The following is an 18,951-nucleotide window of genomic DNA, read 5'->3' as shown; positions in this document are numbered from 1 at the left end:
ACATTGGAGCTCCCCCACAAGTGACCCCATTTTGGAAACTAGACGCCCCAAGGAACTTATCTAGATGCATAGTGAGCACTTTAATCCCCCAGGTGCTTCACAAATTGATCCGTAAAAATGAAAAAGTACTTTTTTTTCACAAAAAATTTCTTTTAGCCTCAATTTGTTAATTTCCACATGGGCAGCAGGATAAAATGGATCCTAAAATGTATTGGGCAATTTCTCCTGAGTACACTGATACCTCACATGTGGGGGTAAACCACTGTTTGGGTGCACGGCAAGGCTCGGAAGGGAAGGCACGCCATTTGACTTTTTGAATGAAAAATTATCTCCATCGTTAGCGGACACCATGTCGCGTTTGGAGAGACCCTGTGTGCCTAAACATTGAAGCTCCCCCACATGTGACCCCATTTTGGAAACTAGACCCCCCAAGGAACTTATCTAGATGCATAGTGAGCACTTTAAACTCTCAGGTGCTTCACAAATTGATCCGTAAAAAATGAAAAAGTACTTTTTTTTCACAAAAAAATTTTTTTAGCCTCAATTTTTTCATTTTCACATGGGCAACAGGATAAAATGGATCCTAAAATTTGTTGGGCAATTTCTCTTGAGTACGCCGATACCTCATATGTGGGGGTAAACCACTGTTTGGGTGCACGGCAAGGCTTGGAAGGGAAGGCGCGCCATTTGACTTTTTCAATGGAAAATTAGCTCCAATCGTTAGTGGACACCATGTTGCGTTCGGAGAGCCCCTGTGTGCCTAAACATTAGAGCTCCCCTACAAGTGACCCCATTTTGGAAACTAGACCCCCCAAGGAACTAATCTAGATGTATAGTGAGCACTTAAAACCCCCAGGTGCTTCACAGAAGTTTATAACGCAGAGCCATGAAAATAAAAAAATATTTTTATTTCCTCAAAAATGATTTTTAGCCCGGAGTTTTTTATTTTCCCAAGGATAATAGGAGAAATTGGACCCCAAATGTTGTTGTCCAGTTTGTCCTGAGTACGATGATACCCCATATGTGGGGGTAAACCACTGTTTGGGCGCACGGCAGGGCTCGGAAGGGAAGGCACGCCATTTGGCTTTTTGAATGGAAAATTAGCTCCAATCATTAGCGGACACCATGTCGCGTTTGGAGAGCCCCTGTGTGCCTAAACATTGGAGCTCCCACACAAGTGACCCCATTTTGGAAACTAGACCTCCCAAGGAACTAATCTAGATGTGTGGTGAGCACTTTGAACCCTCAAGTGCTTCACAGAAGTTTATAACGCAGAGCCATGAAAATATAAAATTATTTTTCTTTCCTCAAAAGTGATTTTTTAACCCACAATTTTTTATTTTCCCAAGGGTAACAGGAGAAATTGGACCCCAAAAGTTGTTGTGCAGTTTCTCCTGAGTACGCTGATACCCCATATGTGGGGGTAAACCACTGTTTTGGCACACATCGGGGAGCGGAAGGGAAGTAGTGACGTTTTGAAATGCAGACTTTAATGGAATGCTCTGCGGGCGTCACGTTGCGTTTGCAGAGCCCCTGATGTGCCTAAACAGTAGGAACTCCCCACAATTGACCCCACTTTGGAAACTAGACCCCCAAGGGAACTTATCTAGATGTGTGGTGAGCACTTTGAACCCCCAAGTGCTTCACAGAAGTTTATAACGCAGAGACGTGAAAATAAAAAATGTGTTTTCTTTCCTCAAAAATATTTTTTTAGCCCAGAATTTTTTAATTTTCCCAAGGGTAACAGGAAAAATTTGACCCCAAAAGTTGTTGTCCAGTTTCTCCTGAGTACGCTGATACCCCATATGTGGGGGTAAACCACTGTTTGGGCACATGGCGGGGCTCGGAAGGGAAGTAGTGACGGTTTGGAATGCAGACTTTGATGGAATGGTCTGCGGGAATCATGTTATGTTTGCAGAGCCCCTGATGTGCCTAAACAGTAGAAACCCCCCACAAGTGACCCCATTTTGGAAACTAGACCCCCCAAGGAACTTATCTAGATGTGTGGTGAGCACGTTCAACCCCCAAGTGCTTCACAGAAGTTTACAACGCAGAGCCGTGAAAATAAAAAATCATTTTTCTTTCCTCAAAAAAGATGTTTTAGCAAGCAATTGTTTATTTTCACAAGGGTAACAGGAGAAATTGGACCCCAATATTTGTTGCCCAGTTTGTTGTGAGTACGCTGGTACCCCATATGTGGGGGTAAACCACTGTTTGGGCGCACGTCAGGGCTCGGAAGGGAAGTAGTGACATTTGAAATGCAGACTTTGATGGAATGGTCTGCGGGCGTCACGTTGCATTTGCAGAGCCCCTGATGTGCCTAAACAGTAGAAACACCCCACAAGTGACCCCATTTTGGAAACTAGACCCCAAAAGGATCTTATCTAGATGTGTGGTGAGCACTTTCAACCCCCAAGTGTTTCACATAAGTTTATAACGTAGAGCCGTGAAAATAAAAAATAATTGTTCTTTCCTCAAAATTATGTTTTAGCAAGTATTTTTTTATTTTTGCAAGGGTAACAGGAGAAATTGGACCCCAATAGTTGTTGCCCAGTTTGTCCTGAGTACGCTGGTATCCCATATGTGGGGGTAAACCACTGTTTGGGCACACGTCGGGGCTTGGAAGGGAGGGCGCACCATTTGACTTTTTGAACGCAAGATTGGCTGGAATCATTGGTGGCGCCATGTTGCGTTTGGAGACCCCTGATGTGCCTAAACAGTGGAAACCCCTCAATTCTAAGTTCAACACTAACCCCAACACACCCCTAACCCTAATCCCAACTGTAGCCATAACCCTAATCACAACCCTAACCCCAACACACCCCTAACCACAACCCTAACCCCAACACACCCGTAACCCTAAATCCAACCCTAATCCTAACCCTAATCCCAACCCTACCCACAACTGTAACCCCAACACAACCCTAACCCTATCCTTAACCCTAACCACAAGCCTAATCTTAACCCTATTTCCAACCCTAGCCCTAATTCCAACCCTAAGGGTACCGTCTCACATAACGATTTACCAACGATCACGACCAGCGATACGACCTGGCCGTGATCGTTGGAAAGTCATTGTGTGGTCGCTGGGGAGCTGTCACACAGACCGCTCTCCAGCGACCAACGATGCCAAGGTCCCGGGTAACCAGGGTAAACATCGGGTTACTAAGCGCAGGGCCGCGCTTAGTAACCCGATGTTTACCGTGGTTACCAGCGTAAAAGTAAAAAAAAAAACGTACATAGTCACATTTTGGTGTCCTTCAGGTCCCTTGCCGTCTGCTTCCCACTCTGACTGAGTGCCGCCGTACAGTGAGAGCAGAGCGCAGCGGTGACGTCACTGCTGTGCTGTGCTCTCACTTTGCGGCCGGCAGACAGTCAGAGCGGGAAGCAGACGGCAAGGGATCTGAAGGACACCGAAATGTGAGTATGTACGTTTTTTTTTTTTTTTTACTTTTACGCTGGTAACCACGGTAAACATCGAGTTACTAAGCGCGGCCCTGCGCTTAGTAACCCGATGTTTACCCTGGTTACAAGTGAACGCATCGCTGGATAGCTGTCACACACAACGATCCAGCGATGACAGCGGGAGATCCAGCGGCGAAAGAAAGTTCCAAACGATCTGCTACGACGTACGATTCTCAGCAGGGTCCCTGATCGCTGCTGCGTGTCAGACACAGCGATATCGTATGGATATCCCTGGAACGTCACAGATCGTACCGTCGTAGCGATCAAAGTGCCACTGTGAGACGGTACCCTAACTCTAATTCCAACCCTAACCCTAAGGCTATGTGCCCACTTTGCGGATTCGTGTGAGATTTTTCTGCACCATTTTTGAAAAATCCGCAGGTAAAAGGCACTGCGTTTTACCTACGGATTTACAGCGGATTTCCAGTGTTTTTGTGTGCGGATTTCACCTGCGGATTCCTATTGAGGAACAGGTGTAAAACGCTACGGAATCCACACAAAATTGACATGCTGCTGAAAATACAACACAGCGTTTCCGCACGGTATTTTCCGCACCATGGGCACAGCGGATTTGGTTTTCCATAGGTGTACATGGTACTGTAAACCTGATGGAAAACTGCTACGAATTCTCAGCGGCCAATCCGCTGCGGATCCGCGGCCGATCCGCTGCGGATCCGCTGCGGATCCGCGGCCGATCCGCTGCGGATCCGCGGCCGATCCGCTGCGGATCCGCGGCCGATCCGCTGCGGATCCGCGGCCGATCCGCTGCGGATCCGCGGCCGATCCGCTGCGGATCCGCGGCCGATCCGCTGCGGATTCGCAGCCAAATCCGCACTGTGTGCACATGCCCTAACCCTACCCCTAACCCTAACCCTACCCCTAATTCTAACCCTAATTCTAACCCTAGTTCTAACCCTAACCCTAGCAGAAAAAAAAATATATATATTTTATTTATTTTTATTATTGTCCCTATGGGGGTGATAAAGGGGGGTCATTTACTTTTTTTTCATTTTGATCACTGCGATAGGCTATATCGCAGTGATCAAAATACTTCTGAAATGAATCTGCCAGCCGGCAGACTCTGCGGGCGCAGTGCGCAGGCGCCCGCCATAGTGGAAGATGGCGGCGCCCATGGAGAAGCCGGACGGACATCGGGAGGCCCGGTAAGTATGAAGGGGGGGTGATCGGATCACGGGGGGGGGGACCGGAGCACAGGGGGGGGGGACCGGAGCACAGGGGGGGGGACCGGAGCACAGGGAGGGGGCACCGGAGCACGGGGGGAGCGTACAGGAGGACGGAGGAGCGGACAGAACTTATTAAAGGGGCGGACCGCGCACCGGAGCACTGGGGGGGTGATCGGTGGGGTGGGGGCAGATTAGGTTTTCCAGCCATGGCCGATGATATTGCAGCATCGGCCATGGCTGGATTGTAATATTTCACCGTTTTTTTGGGTGAAATATTACAAATCGCTCTGATTGGCAGTTTCACTTTCAACAGCCAATCAGAGCGATCGTAGCCACGGGGGGGTGAAGCCACCCCCCCTGGGCTGAAGCACCACTCCCCCTGTCTCTGCAGATCGGGTGAAATCGGAGTTAACCCCTTCACCCGATCTGCAGGGACGCGATCATTCTGTGACACAGCATATGCGTCACAGGTCGGGAAGGCACCGACTTTCATGACGCATACGCTGTGTCACAGGTCGGGAAGGGGTTAAACTTTATCAACAAGCAAGACAAGCCTGCATTTTGTAAGCAGCTTCTTTACTGCCAAGAGAGCAGGTTTTGCCTGTGGGGAAAAACGCAGCAAAAAGGCAACAAGTCAACATAGCCTAGTTTTTTTTTTTTTTTGTTGTTTTTTTTTTTAAAAGACCGTTTCTAAAACGGACATGTGAACAGAGCCTAATTGTGCCCCTTACCAATTTAAGTAGAGTAGGTATTGGTGTGCACTCAAGGTCACTGTAGAGGTGCTGGTAGAACGGACCGTGGTGGTTCCTGAAATAAATAGCAAAAATTCACCGCACATGCTAATGGAATGATTTGCAACCATCTGTGGAATTTTGCAGCCAGGGGAGCAGGGCGCAAGCATATCCCGGACGGTTCTACAGCCTCAGGATGCAGTTACCACCATTGGCCACCAATGATTGGCACTATTCTGACTAGAAGTACGAAACAACACGTATATCTTACCATACCAGATACGGAAAACATATCACATACAAAAAGCAATGCTTTTTGTTGCACAGGACTCTTAACGGGCCTCCATTCAAAGCCTCTTGAGGTTACCTCTGACCTATTATCATTACCTGGTACATTTCATATCCTCCAAAGGTTACCATTTATTTACAGCGTGCCATTATCCGCATGGAAGCTTATATACGGCTATTCCCTAACCCTGTCTCCCATTCCTTTTGAACCCAAGTAAACCCCAATGATTAAGACCCGGGAGGGTCGAAATGTCGGGTGTCTCTACTTTACTGGGTTTTGGACCAATTTTTGTAACTTGGCACTTATTTTCTTTGTCTAAAATAAAATTCCACAGATGGTTGCGAATCATTCCATTAGAGTGTGCAGTGAATTTTTGCTATTTATTCCTTACCAATTTAACACCATTCTCTCCCCTGTGCACCCTTGCCCCCCACGGCTTTGCAAACCTACGGCCGTGTGAAAACAATGTAATAACACATGACCAGCCCTCTACTGATGTTACCACAGTTCCTGATATTTTGGATAAGGCGCCATGTGTCCCCTGGATCTCTTGATTCCGTGCAGTCATGATTTTTTTGAGGGTGAATGGGACAAACTCTCAATGTGTTTGCATGATTATATTTGCAAAAATATTGCCAAAATGTCTCATAAATGTGAACTCAACACTGGATCTCCTGTTTTCTCTCACAGCTTGTCTATTTTTATATATAGTAACTATAGGAAGAAAGTAACTTCACAAGTCTAATTTTATTTATATTTAATAACATTAATTTAATTTTGATACGTGACTAGTTTGGTCATTAAAATCTGATGACATTGGGTTATTAGCGGTGTATAATATCAGTGGCGATTGTGTTCCCTATAGGGTTGTGGATTGACCAGGTGACTTTTCTCCGACCTCTCGGACTCTAAAACCTTCCGAAAAATGTCCAATAGTGTAAACACAACCGGAGTGTTACTGAAATAAAGCTAGATGGTCTATTAGAGGAGGTGTAACTGAGTAACGTGTTGTGTTTAGAGACCTTCTGAAATGTCTGTTTAAACAGGAAACCTGCCGTGTACTGCACTCACTAAAGTCATGCCTAGACCACGAGTAATGCCACAGGAGCCCAGATGGCGCTGACTGGGTGCTGTGCCAATGCTGGGAAACTGTCATCTACTAATGTACCGTAGTTGTATTCTGCCTGCTCAAAATCTTCCCAGGCACTTATTTTTTTGCTCTGTAATTGATTCAGTGGTGTAAGAGTGACATACATTTTTTTTTTTTTTTTAATAAATATTGAACTGACGTTTTCTCACTTTTTGTCATTAAGAGACGCAACTGCTGTAGGCAATTCACTGGTCCTTAAAAGATCCCCGTTCCGAAAAAATAAAAAGGCCTTAAAGTCCTTGACTGACGCATCTCTACGGCATGGCCAGAAGACTAAGAGACAAGCTTGTAAATTTGAGGAAGGTCAGGATGTCTTAGCACGATGGTCAGATGGACTATTTTACCTTGGAACTATCAAAAAGGTATTTGTTCTGCCTATCTTGCCATCAGGTTTCTTATTATTTTGATCCCCATGGGAAGGCTATAGCTTGAAAGGGTTTTGTCCTCCCTAGACCAGCCTTTCATTACTAATATCCTTCTCACGAGTCGACATCTGGGTTATTGGTATATGTCACTTGTAACTGGAGAAATTGCCATAAAAGGAATTTATTAAGCAGGGGTTGTCAAGGTGTAAAATATTCATGACCTAGTCTTAGGATAGGTCATCAATATCAGATCGGTATGGGTCTGACACCTGACACCCCCACCGATCCCTGGCAGGTGTATGTGAACAGCAGAGCTCTGTCTTATGGGTAGCAGCTGCTGCTGTGTAGGATAGGTCATCAATAGAAGACCAGTGGGGGGATGCGACAGTCGGCAGCCCCAGGAGTGGCTGGATGTAAGCAATATAATCATGGAACACATCCACTCCTTCACATTGTCCAGTGGCCGCTCTCTGGTGCTCCTGGAGAGCTCCATTGATATCTGTAGTACCAAGAGAAGCCATTAGACAGTATGATCGTGAGGTTGTGCTCCACTCCATTACACCTCTTGTATCCGGCCACTGCTGGAGCTCCTAACAAGCTGATTGGCAGCCCACAGTCTGATATTGAGAACGGTAGGTCTTCAGCTCCACTCTAATACAGAACCTTCAGCATAGACTTTGGCTTTTCACCAATGTATGGTGGGCCGCTGGTACTGCTAGGAAACTATATCGTAAAAAATTGAGTATAGCTCAATGTTATTCGTTATAATAGGGAGATGCGATACTGTTTTCTGTAAGAAATGTGTAGATGAGTCATTTTTACTTGTATGCATTGTGCTCTATGACCTCGAAAGAAACTGTTTTTATTTCTGTTACAGATAAATAAGTTTCACCAGAGTTGCTTTATCTTATTTGAGGATAGCTCCAAATCTTGGGTGCTGTGGAAAGATATTCAGACAGGTAAGTGCAGTGTAATGTGTATTCTATTGGTTGCCCACATTCATACTTTATAAGTTGTATTTCAGCCACGCACATTTTTCAGCAACTTACTTAATTGGTGGGAAGTTATAGCTCATGAGGGTCCAACAGCTGACGCACCTGGCAATCCGTGGAGCAGAGGACATGCTGTAGTGGTGGAGTGTGCAGTCCTAGTAAATCTGTACTGAGTGTTAATGGGGTTGTCCCTGTGACTGCAGACTTGTGAATCCTCACAATGCACGCATTCTGTGGAGGCACTGGGAGTGGTGGTCATGTGGCTGCAAGTATGTGATATTCATCATTCCTGGCCACATTCCGACTAGATGTTTTCCGGCCTTGTTCAATACACTTGCATTGAGCGAGGCAGCACTCACCTAGTTGAGATGTGGGCTAGAGTGTGCATATCTCATACTTGTGAAGACCTAACCGCCGCTCTTGGCTCTGGAGAGTCCTCACAGCACACAGTGCATGCAATATGAGGAGTCACAAGTCTGCAGTCACATAGAATGACTGTAGACTTCTAGTTTTAGACCGGACAGCCCCTTTAGGTTACTATATTTTATATTGAATATGTTTTACACATGCATATACAAACACTGCACATACACACACCACACACATGGTGCATACCAGCCTGTCTCTTCAGTTCTTCTACACTTCTGTAGTTAAAGGACCTTTGGTGACATCATTTTCACATAACCATGATGTCATCAAAGATCCTTAAGCAGACTTAACTTCTGAATAGAAATGCAGGAGGGCCCCTAAGAGAGTGGGGGCCCTAGGAAACTGACCAGTTTTCTACCCCAACCCCCCGCCCCCCAATCGCTGATCCTGACTTTCACTAGGGCTTACTTTTGGAGCAAAACTTGTATTTCAAGCATGCGCCAAAAATCCTGTAAAATCGCACTAGGGCTTATTTTTGGGGAAACATGACTGGTAAATAATTAATCATTCTATGGAAATCTTTGTGTTTCTTTACATGACAAAATGTGTAAGATGCGTATTATCCCTGATCCTGCACTAATTTACAAGTAAAAAGAAAATGTGAATTTTGGATCAACATTTTGGATCAATATGTGAACATTTTGCTATTCTGTATGCATTGGTACCAGCACAGTTTGACACCTTACAGTAGCTGTAAACGTAATCCCTCGCACAATACGGGCTTAGCAGCAGGAAGTCTTGGCAGCAATTTGGCTTTATAATTAATATATATATATATATATATATATATATATATATATATATATATATATATATATATATATATATATATTAAATATATAATTTATTTTTTTTATTTTTATCGACCTAATCAGCATCACTATATCCAGAAGTCTGATTGATTTCGGAATATGTAATTATTTAACATGCAGTTTATCAGAATATACCATTATTTGGTGTATTCAGTAAACATGGTAAAGCAAAGATATTCCAAATTTCAGAATTGCCTTTTTTTCTTCATCCTATCAAATATGAAGAAAAAATGCACTAGAAAGTGACCAAATCTCATAATTACCCCAAATGTTATTACTGGGCATTGACATCTAAAATGTAGCCTTGTTTATTTCAGGAGCCTCTGAGAGTGGGGAAATGGTTTGTACAATATGTCAGGAGGAATATTCTGAAACACCAAATGAAATTGTTATTTGTGACAAGTGTGGGCAAGGTCTGTATACTTTGTATATTTTAATCCCTAGATAAGATGCTAAGTTTCCTTTTTAAAGGGATTGTCTGGTTTGTCTGGTCTAAAAAAAAAAGTTTGCGGTCGCACAGTGTGACTGCAGATTTGTGAATCCTCCCAGCTCACCCCACTGCACGCTGTGAGGATGTCAGCACTGGGAACAGCAAGCATGCAATATGCATATACCTGTTGCGCTCATTGCAAGTATATTGCTCGATGCCGGAAACATTCCAGTTGGATTATGAGCGGGAGTATATGTATTGCATACTCTTTCTCATTTGTTCGCTGTTCCTGGCGCTGACACCAGAGAATCCTCACAACGTGTAGTGCGCTCAATGTAAGGATTCACAAGTCTGCAGTAAAATAGTGACTGCAGACACTTGTTTTAGACCGGACAACTCCTTTAAAACCTGGCATTTTAATAATAAAATCCCAGATTAACACTTCTACCAATTGGGTTGTTTCCTTTTTATCTCTTTGGCTTTTGTAAATGAATGTACAGTGGGTAAAATAAGTATTTGATACACTGCCGATTTTGCAAGTACTTCCACCTACAAATAATGTAGAGGTCTGTAATTTTTATCTTCGGTACGCTTCAGTTGTGAGAGACATAATCTAAAAATAAAATCCAGAAAATCATTGTATCATTTTTTGCATCATGAACTTGCATTTTGTTTGATTGAAATTAGTATTTGATACAATAGAAAAACTAGAAGAACTTAATATTTGATACAGAAGCCTTTGTTTGAAATTACAGGTCAAACGTTTCCTGTACCGTATATACTCGAGTATAAGCCGAGATTTTCAGCCCAAATTTTTGGGCTGAAAGTGCCTCTCTCGGCTTATACTCGAGTCACGGTCGGCGGCAGGGTCGGCGGGTGAGGGGGAGAGGGCGCTGAGGCATACTTACCTGCTTCCGGGGCTCCTGGCGCTGTCCCTGCAGTCCCACGGTATTGGGGTGCCGCAGCTCTTCCCCTGTTCAGCGGTCACGTGGGACCGCTCATTAGAGAAATGAATATGGACTCCACTCCCATAGGGGTGGAGCCGCATATTCATTTCTCTAATGAGCGGTAACTGTGACCGCTGATAGAGGAAGAGGCTGCGGCACCGAAGACCAGCTGTCCGGGGGAAGGAGCGGGACGCCGGGAGCAGGTAAGTATTACATATTCACCTGTCCGCGTTCCACACGCCGGGCGCCGCTCCATCTTCCTGGCGTCTCTCCGCACTGACTGTGCAGGTCAGAGAGCGCGATGACGCATATAGTGTGCGTGCCGCCCTCTGCCTGATCAGTCAGTGCAGAGAGACGCCGGGACGGGACGCTGAGGAGCTGCAAGCAAGAGAGGTGAGTATGTCATTTTTTTTTTTTATCGCAGCAGCAGCAGCAATGGCACAGCTTTCTATGGTACATCTATGGGGCAATAATGAACGGTGCAGAGCACTATATGGCACAGCTATGGGGCAATAATGAACGGTGCAGAGCACTATATGGCACAGTTATGGGGCAATAATGAACGGTGCAGAGCACTATATGGCACAGCTATGGGGCAATAATGAACGGTGCAGAGCACTATATGGCACAGCTATGGGGCAATAAAGAAAAGTGCAGAGCACTATATGGCACAGCTTTCTATGGTACAGCTATGGGACAATAATGAACGGTGCAGAGCACTATATGGCACAGCTATGGGGCAATAATGAACGGTGCAGAGCACTATATGGCACAGCTTTCTATGGTACAGCTATGGGGCAATAATGAACGGTGCAGAGCACTATATGGCACAGCTATGGGGGCCATAATGAACGGTATGGAGCATCTATTTTTATTTTTCAAATTCACCGGTAGCTGCTGCATTTTCCACCCTAGGCTTATACTCGAGTCAATAAGTTTTCCCAGTTTTTTGTGGCAAAATTAGGGGGGTCGGCTTATACTTGGGTCGGCTTATACTCGAGTATATACGGTAGCTCTTGACCAAGTTTGCACACACTGCAGCAGGGATCTTGTGCCACTCCTCCATACAGATCTTTCAGATTTCGAGGCTGTCACTGGGCAACATTGAGTTTGAGCTCCCTCCAAAAATGTTCTATTAGGTTCAGGTCTGGAGACTGGGTAGGCACGCCAAGACAAACTGCTTCTTACGGAGCCACTCTTTTGTTGCCCTGGCTGCGTGTTTTAGGTCATTGTCATGCTGGAAGATCCAGCCAATTTTGTCCCTGGTACCCTTAGATGGGTAATGAGTAATGATGAGCGAGTTTACTCGTTGCCCGGGTTTTCCCGAGCATTCTCGGGTGACCTCCGAGTATTTATGGCTGCTCGGAGATTTGGTTTTCATCATGGCAGCTAAATGATTTACAGCTACTAGCCTGCTTGATTACATGTGGGGATTTCCTAGCAACCCCCACATGTACTCAGCCTGGCTAGTAGCCGTAAGTCATTCAGCTGCCGTGATGAAAACTAAATCTCTGAGCAGTCATAAATACTCGGAGGTCACCCGAGCGTGCACGAAAAAAACCGAGCAATGAGCACACTCGCTCATCACTAGTAATGAGTGCAGAATAGGAGGCTTCTTAAAGAAAAATTAACAGGTCTGTGATGGCCAGAATTCTTTCTGGTTGATAGGTGATCAAATACTTATTTCATGCAATAAAATGAATTATGTAAAAAGTATACAATGTGATTTTTCTGGATTTTATTTTCAGATTCTGTCTCTCACAGTTGAAGTGTGCCTACAATAAAAATTACAGACCTCTTCATTCTTTGTATCCTGGAAAACTTGCAAAATCGTCAGTGTATCAAATACTTATTTTAAATGTGTGCAATGTCTTATTGCCCAGTGTCCATGTCTGTCTTTACATTGGCAACACCACGTTGTTTTGGTGATGCATGGTGGAATAACTCCTGGAAATGCTTTTTTCTGCTGCACGTTATAGTAAGAGCAAAGAAAACCAAGGGAATATGAGCAAGGGTCTATGAAGGAGTACAACCACATAAACAAAACCCTTAAAAAATAGCTTTTCTTAATATTCGTTAAAAATACCACTAAAGCCCTGATTATAATGCAGGACAGTTGTGGGTCAGAAATTCCTCCAAAATTCAATTATATTAACCCCTTTGGGACAGAGCCAATTTGCTGCTTAATGACCAAGCCAATTTTTGCAATTTTGACCACTGTCACTTTGTGTGGTTATGGCTCTGGAACGCTTCAATGGATCCCACTGATTCGTGGGACATATTGTCCTTCATGTTCGTGGTAACATTACTTCTATATGACTAGCGTTTATTTATGGAAAAAACGGAAATATGGCAAATATTTTGAAAATTGTGCTATTTTGAATTTTGCGCCCTTAAATCAGTCATAAGGCATAAAATGCTTAATAAATAACCTGTCCCACATGTCTACTTCACATCAGCACAATTTTAAAAACAAAGTTGTTTTTTTTTTTTTGGGGGGGGGGGGGGGTTAGGAAGTTATAAGGGTTAAAAGCTGACCAGCGATTTCTAATTTTTTCCAACAAGATTTACAAAACCTTTTGAGGGACCACCTCACATTTGAAAATACTTTGGGGGGTCAATATAACAGAAAATACCCAAAAGTGACACCATTATAAAAACTATGCTCCTCAAGGTGCACAAAACCACATTCAAGAAGTGTATTAACCCTTCAGGTGCTCCACGAGAACTAAAGCAATGTGGAAGGAAAACATGAACATTTTACTTTTTTCACAAAAAAATTACATTGGAACTATTTTTTATTTTTTTATTTTTTTTTAATTTTCACAAGGGTATCATGAGAAAATGGACCACAAAAATTGTGCAATTTCTCCTGAGTACGCCAATATCCCATATGTAGCTGAAAGCCACTGTTTGGGCGCATGGCAGGGCTCAGAAGGGAGGGAGCACCGTTTGACTTTTTGAACGCAAAATTGGCTGGAATCAATGGTGGCGCCATGTCTCTATTGGAGACCCCCTGATGTACCTAGAATTGGGGGGTTTCCACTGTTTAACTCCAACCCTAACCCCTACACACCCCTAACCATAACTGTAGCCACAAACCTAACCCCAACACACCCCTAACCCTAGTCCCAACCCTAGCCCTAATGGAACAATGGAAGTAAATTTATTTATTTTTTTTATTTCATTATTTTTCCCTATCTAAGGGGGTGATAAAAGGGGGTTTTATTTACTATTTTTTTTTTTATTTTGATCACTGTAATAGTGTCTATCACAATGATGAAAATGAACCAATAGGAACATTTTCCTATTGTTGCCGGGTGCCGGCAGATCTCGGCGGGTGCACTGCGCATGCGCCCTCCATTTTCTCTCAGAAGAAGAAGCCGGGGGACTTCACGGGGGGATGCTGAAGGATCCAGGGACAATTGAGGTATCGGGGGACCCTATTTCTCTCTCCTCTGATGTGCGATCACATCCGAGGAGAGAGAAATTAAATGGAAAATCTGCCTATTTTATTTTTGCGGTCGCCGTTATTCCTTAAAAACCGACCCAAATCATGTTCTCTAGGATCTCGGCTCCCCAGTAGCTGAGACCCTGGAGAAATTTTGACTCTTGGAGGCACTATACACTTTTTTCACAGCCCAGTTAAAAAGCCGCACTGTGGTTTAAGTACCCTTAATTGCTGCTGTTAAGGGGTTAAACAAGGGCAAAACTAGTGTTATCTGAGCAAGTACAATTAAGTAAAAAAATATGTTCTAATCCTTTTTTTTGCCCGGGTTTATTATAATCTGGCTTTTGGTGGAATTTCTGACCCTCTACTGTCCTGCCGTATAATTAGGACTTTCGTGGTGTTTTTTTTTGTTTTTTTTTTTAAACAAATACTAAGTTATTTTTTAAGGGTTTTGTATTATGCACCTATAGTATGATCATGGTACGTGACTGTCTAATAAGGGTTGTTACATGGTCTTTTAATTTTGTTAGATGTCAGACCATGTGACATTGGAGGTGGAGTTGTAGGATTTACTATGACATAAACCATGGTTACCACCTGCTGCATAACAAGACTGATCTATTAATGACTTATGAAATTGCAGGTTTCTAGTTACTATTTCTAATGGGGTTTTTTTATGTTAAATATATCATACTAATTCACAAATATACTTTTGTGTATGATTTTAACTCCGGATCCTTTACAAAAAAAATTAAAACTTTTATTTGCATAGTTTTAAAAACCGTGCCTGATTCATCGTTTTTTTTTTGCCAAAAAAGCTGGAGTCAAGCAGTAATAAATTCTATGGATTTCTATAAAGTGTAGCAATATTTCACATTTAAAAAAAAAACGCTTTGTTAACTTTACTGGGTGTAGCATGGATAACGGATGTGGACAGACTTAATTCTACTAATGAATTATTTACATGACAAAAGTGGCTTCGATTATAGCAGAAATATGCTTAAATCCTTGACTGAGATGTATTTCTGACTCTTACACGCAGCAGCTGAAAAATGTACCAGATTCATTAAAGGAAATCTGTAAGCAGATTTTTGCTATGTAATCATAGTGCAGCATGATGTAGGGACTGAGACAATGATTTGAGTGATGTCACTTACTAGGCTGTGTGCTGTTTCAATACAATGAATGTTTTATCAGCAGGAGATTATCACTACAGGACTAGCTGCACTTGTGCTTCCTGGTCCAACCAGCATGGATTAGCAGCTTACTGTCAATATACAATTTACACAGAGGGCTGCTAATCGAGGGTGGTGGCAGCTTTCTGAGCTCTGCTACATCTACAACTATGTCACAACTGCTGCAAATAGTAAACTGTGACACATCACTCGAATTGGGGTCTCTTTTCCTACATCATGCTGCTTCTGGATGAGGTAGCAAAAACCTGGTGATAGATTCTCTTTAAGGTGTACATGCGTTCTAATGAATTTATGCTGTTCAGCTAAAATGATCTCCAATGCTTTAAAATGGAAAGCCAAACCAGAGAGACGTGGAAGAAAACAGAAGACTACCATTGGAATGGATGGAAGAACAGCCACAATTGCAGAGGCTCATACAGTGATCAGCTCCAGGATGATCAAGCACAGTCTCAAGTTACCTGTGAGCACTGGGACAGTTAGAAGACGCCTGTGAAAAGCTAATCTCTGAGCAAGAAGTCCCCGCAAAGTTCCAAGAAAAAAGACATGAACTGAAGCAGATATAATTTGCCAAAGAACACATCAACTGGCCTAAAGAGAAATGGAGAAACATTTTGTGGACTGTTGTAAGTAAAATTGTTCTTTTTGGGACAGAGGGCCACAGATAGTTCATCAGACGACCCCTGAACTCTGCATTCAAGCCACAGTACAGTCTGAAGACCGTGAAGCATGGTGGGGCAAGAATCATGATATGGCCATGTTTCTCTTACTATGGTGCCGGACCTATTTACCGCATACCAGGGATCATGGACCAGTTTGCATATATTAAAAAACTTGAAGAGGTCACATTGCCTTATGCTGAAGAGGATATACCCTTGAAATGGGTGATTCAGCAAGACAACGACCCTAAACACAGCAGCAAACGAGCAAAATCTTGGTTCCAGTCCAACTAAATTGAGGTTATGGAGTGGCCAGCCCAATCCCCGCACCTTGATCCGACAGAACACTTGTGGGGTGTCATCAAAAATGTCGTTTCTAAGGCAAAGCCAACAAATGGCAAAAATTTGTGAATGTAGTCCAAGCATCCTGGGCTGGAATAACAGGTGACGGGCCAGAAGTTTTTTTACTCTATGCAAGATAGATGTGAAGCAGCTCTAAAAGAAACTGGGGAAATACGACTACATATTAGGTTAGATCACAGGAATGCCAAATTCTCAAAAAAAAACAAAAAAACCCCCGTGAGTTTGTAAAGACAAATGCAGACACTATTTTTTTTAGAACAGCCCAATGTTCATCTTTCATTTTCTGTAAAGTAGTTGAAATTATATACATTTCTCTTATGTTTTGAATTAGAAAAGTGTGCAATGTTCCCAATGCTGGAAATAAAAACTAGCATAAAGATTTTGTGATTCCATATTTTTCGGATTATAAGACACACCGCAAATTTTGAGGAGAAAAATAGTATTTTTTTTTTATAAAATGGTGGTGCTGCTTATAATCTATGCGTCTTATTGCTTACCAGGGGTGGTGGCTGCGGTGAAGCGGGGTCCCAGGATCTCTGCAGGAGGAGGCATGAGTTGAGGTGATGCTGCAGGCTGGGATGAGGGGGTGTTCTGATGTGTGGCGCGCCACTGCGGGTGCCCGGTGGTGCGGGGGTGTCTCCGATGCTGCGGAGAAATCTTCTGACATCTTGTGAAAGGCTAGAGCCCCCCCCCACTTCCATGGTTTCCTGTGCAGTGGACTCCAGGAAAATTGCCGCCGGGGGGGCGGCGGCGCATGCGCAGATGGAGATTTCGGGAGATGAGATCTCAGTGCTGAAATCTCAACTCCCAAGAGCTCCATCTGCGCTTGTGCCGCCCCAAGGGGCCGTTTTCCCGGAGTCCACCGCACAGGAAACCGTGGAACTGTGGGGGCTCTGGCCTTTCACAAAATGTCGGCATAGCCCCCCCCCGCAGCATCGGAGACTCCCACAGCAGCACTGGACACCCCCACAGCACCGCCGGACACCCCCTCATCCCAGCCTGCAGCAACGGTATCGGTAAGGTATATCCTCATTATAAGGCGCACCCCCATTTTGCCCCCAAATTTGGGGGAAAAAGTGTTATAATCTGAAAAATACAGTAACACATATATTTGAACATACTGCTATTATTTTGAACACTACTGTATATCATTTGATCACTTTTTATCACTTGAACAACCACCCTTTTTATATTAAAGCTTCTTACTTGATTGGAACTTGTCTTTCTGTGAGAAAGAAACCACTTGCCAATAAACTGTTCTTTTGGCTAAGGCATTGATGTTGGACGAGGTGGTCTGGCTCACAGTTCTCATTCATCTGAAAGGCGTTCCATTGGGCTGCGGTCCAGGCATATCCCTTGTCCTGTTTGTCTACAGTTCGTTACAAGAAAACTTTTATACTTTCTTTCTTATTCTTCACCCTTCCCACCAGGTACTGCAGAAGAATATGAAAATAAATGTATTTTTTTTGTGTGTGATTCGACTTTAGGTTATCACCAGCTCTGCCACACTCCTAGGATTGATTCCAGTGTGATTGATACAGATGACAAATGGCTGTGCCGGCAGTGTGTGTTTGCCACTACAACCAAGGTATTCGGAAACTTGAGTTCATGCAGTAGTGCACTACACTTTTTTTTTTTTTTTATGGGTTTTTGTATTTTTATTGTTTTACATTCAGATTGACTGTACATATCTGATGGCTAGTTATTGTCGTATCTTTCTATTTTATCACTATTGCAGGTTATATCTGTTCTGTTTGCCTGTCATGTACAGCCATCCTAAAGCTTTGGCTATATGCTGACATGTTACACGACTTTGAGATCACTGTCACATTATGACAACACATCAGATGACGTCCTATGGTGGACGTTGTGACTACTACACAATTGCAATTATTTTCAGATGTGTTAGTTTGTCACCCATGACTACTTTCCATGGACTTAAAAGGGGTACTTCGAGGAGACAAAAAAAATTCTGATGGCCATGCCTATGCCTTCATTAACAATAAAGTTGACATAAATAGTGCTGTTTGTAACTTTCAACGGACCGGCAATTCTGTGTGACGCTAGATCTGCTCCTTGATGATCTGCTCCTTGATGATCCACCTCCCTTCTGGGATGTTACGTCACAGATCAAGGGAGCATGGCCTACTCCCTGCTCCTAATAGCAGCCAGCCCTCTGATGTCTCCTTGTCTGCAGTCAGAGATAAAGGATGTGGCCTGCTCCCTGCTAGTAGCAGTCTGTCTGCTCTGCTTCCCTTCCTCTTCTCCTCTCCACTCTGGGACTATGCCTGTACACCTTTTATGATTGTTCATACTCCTAGACATGTCATGGAGAAGGATCATAGCTACACTGCTCAGTACTGCTGTGTAATGTCCTCCATGCTTCTGAGTGTATATGCAGAGAGATAGAGGGACAAGACCTTCTCTTTTTGATAGTGTGTATGGGTGACACTTAGGCTGTTAGTTTAGCTGGCTCTACCTATTATGGAGC

The 18,951-nt window shown here is 43.7% G+C and overlaps 1 protein-coding gene across 1 annotated transcript in view; it reads left to right on the top strand.

Annotated features, from left to right (window-relative positions):
* Nucleotides 1–18,951, top strand: part of MTF2 (metal response element binding transcription factor 2) — a 71,316-nt gene that overhangs the window by 21,331 nt on the left and 31,034 nt on the right. Inside the window, exons 2-5 of the mRNA XM_077277397.1 lie at nucleotides 6,983–7,181; nucleotides 8,062–8,143; nucleotides 9,735–9,830; nucleotides 17,948–18,048. Of these exons, the coding sequence (XP_077133512.1) occupies nucleotides 6,983–7,181; nucleotides 8,062–8,143; nucleotides 9,735–9,830; nucleotides 17,948–18,048 (478 nt within the window). The remainder of the gene's footprint in view (nucleotides 1–6,982; nucleotides 7,182–8,061; nucleotides 8,144–9,734; nucleotides 9,831–17,947; nucleotides 18,049–18,951) is intronic.

This window comes from Ranitomeya variabilis, chromosome 8, assembly GCF_051348905.1.
Source record: "Ranitomeya variabilis isolate aRanVar5 chromosome 8, aRanVar5.hap1, whole genome shotgun sequence".
Taxonomy (NCBI): domain Eukaryota; kingdom Metazoa; phylum Chordata; class Amphibia; order Anura; family Dendrobatidae; genus Ranitomeya; species Ranitomeya variabilis.
This window is presented reverse-complemented; position numbering and strand designations above follow the sequence as displayed.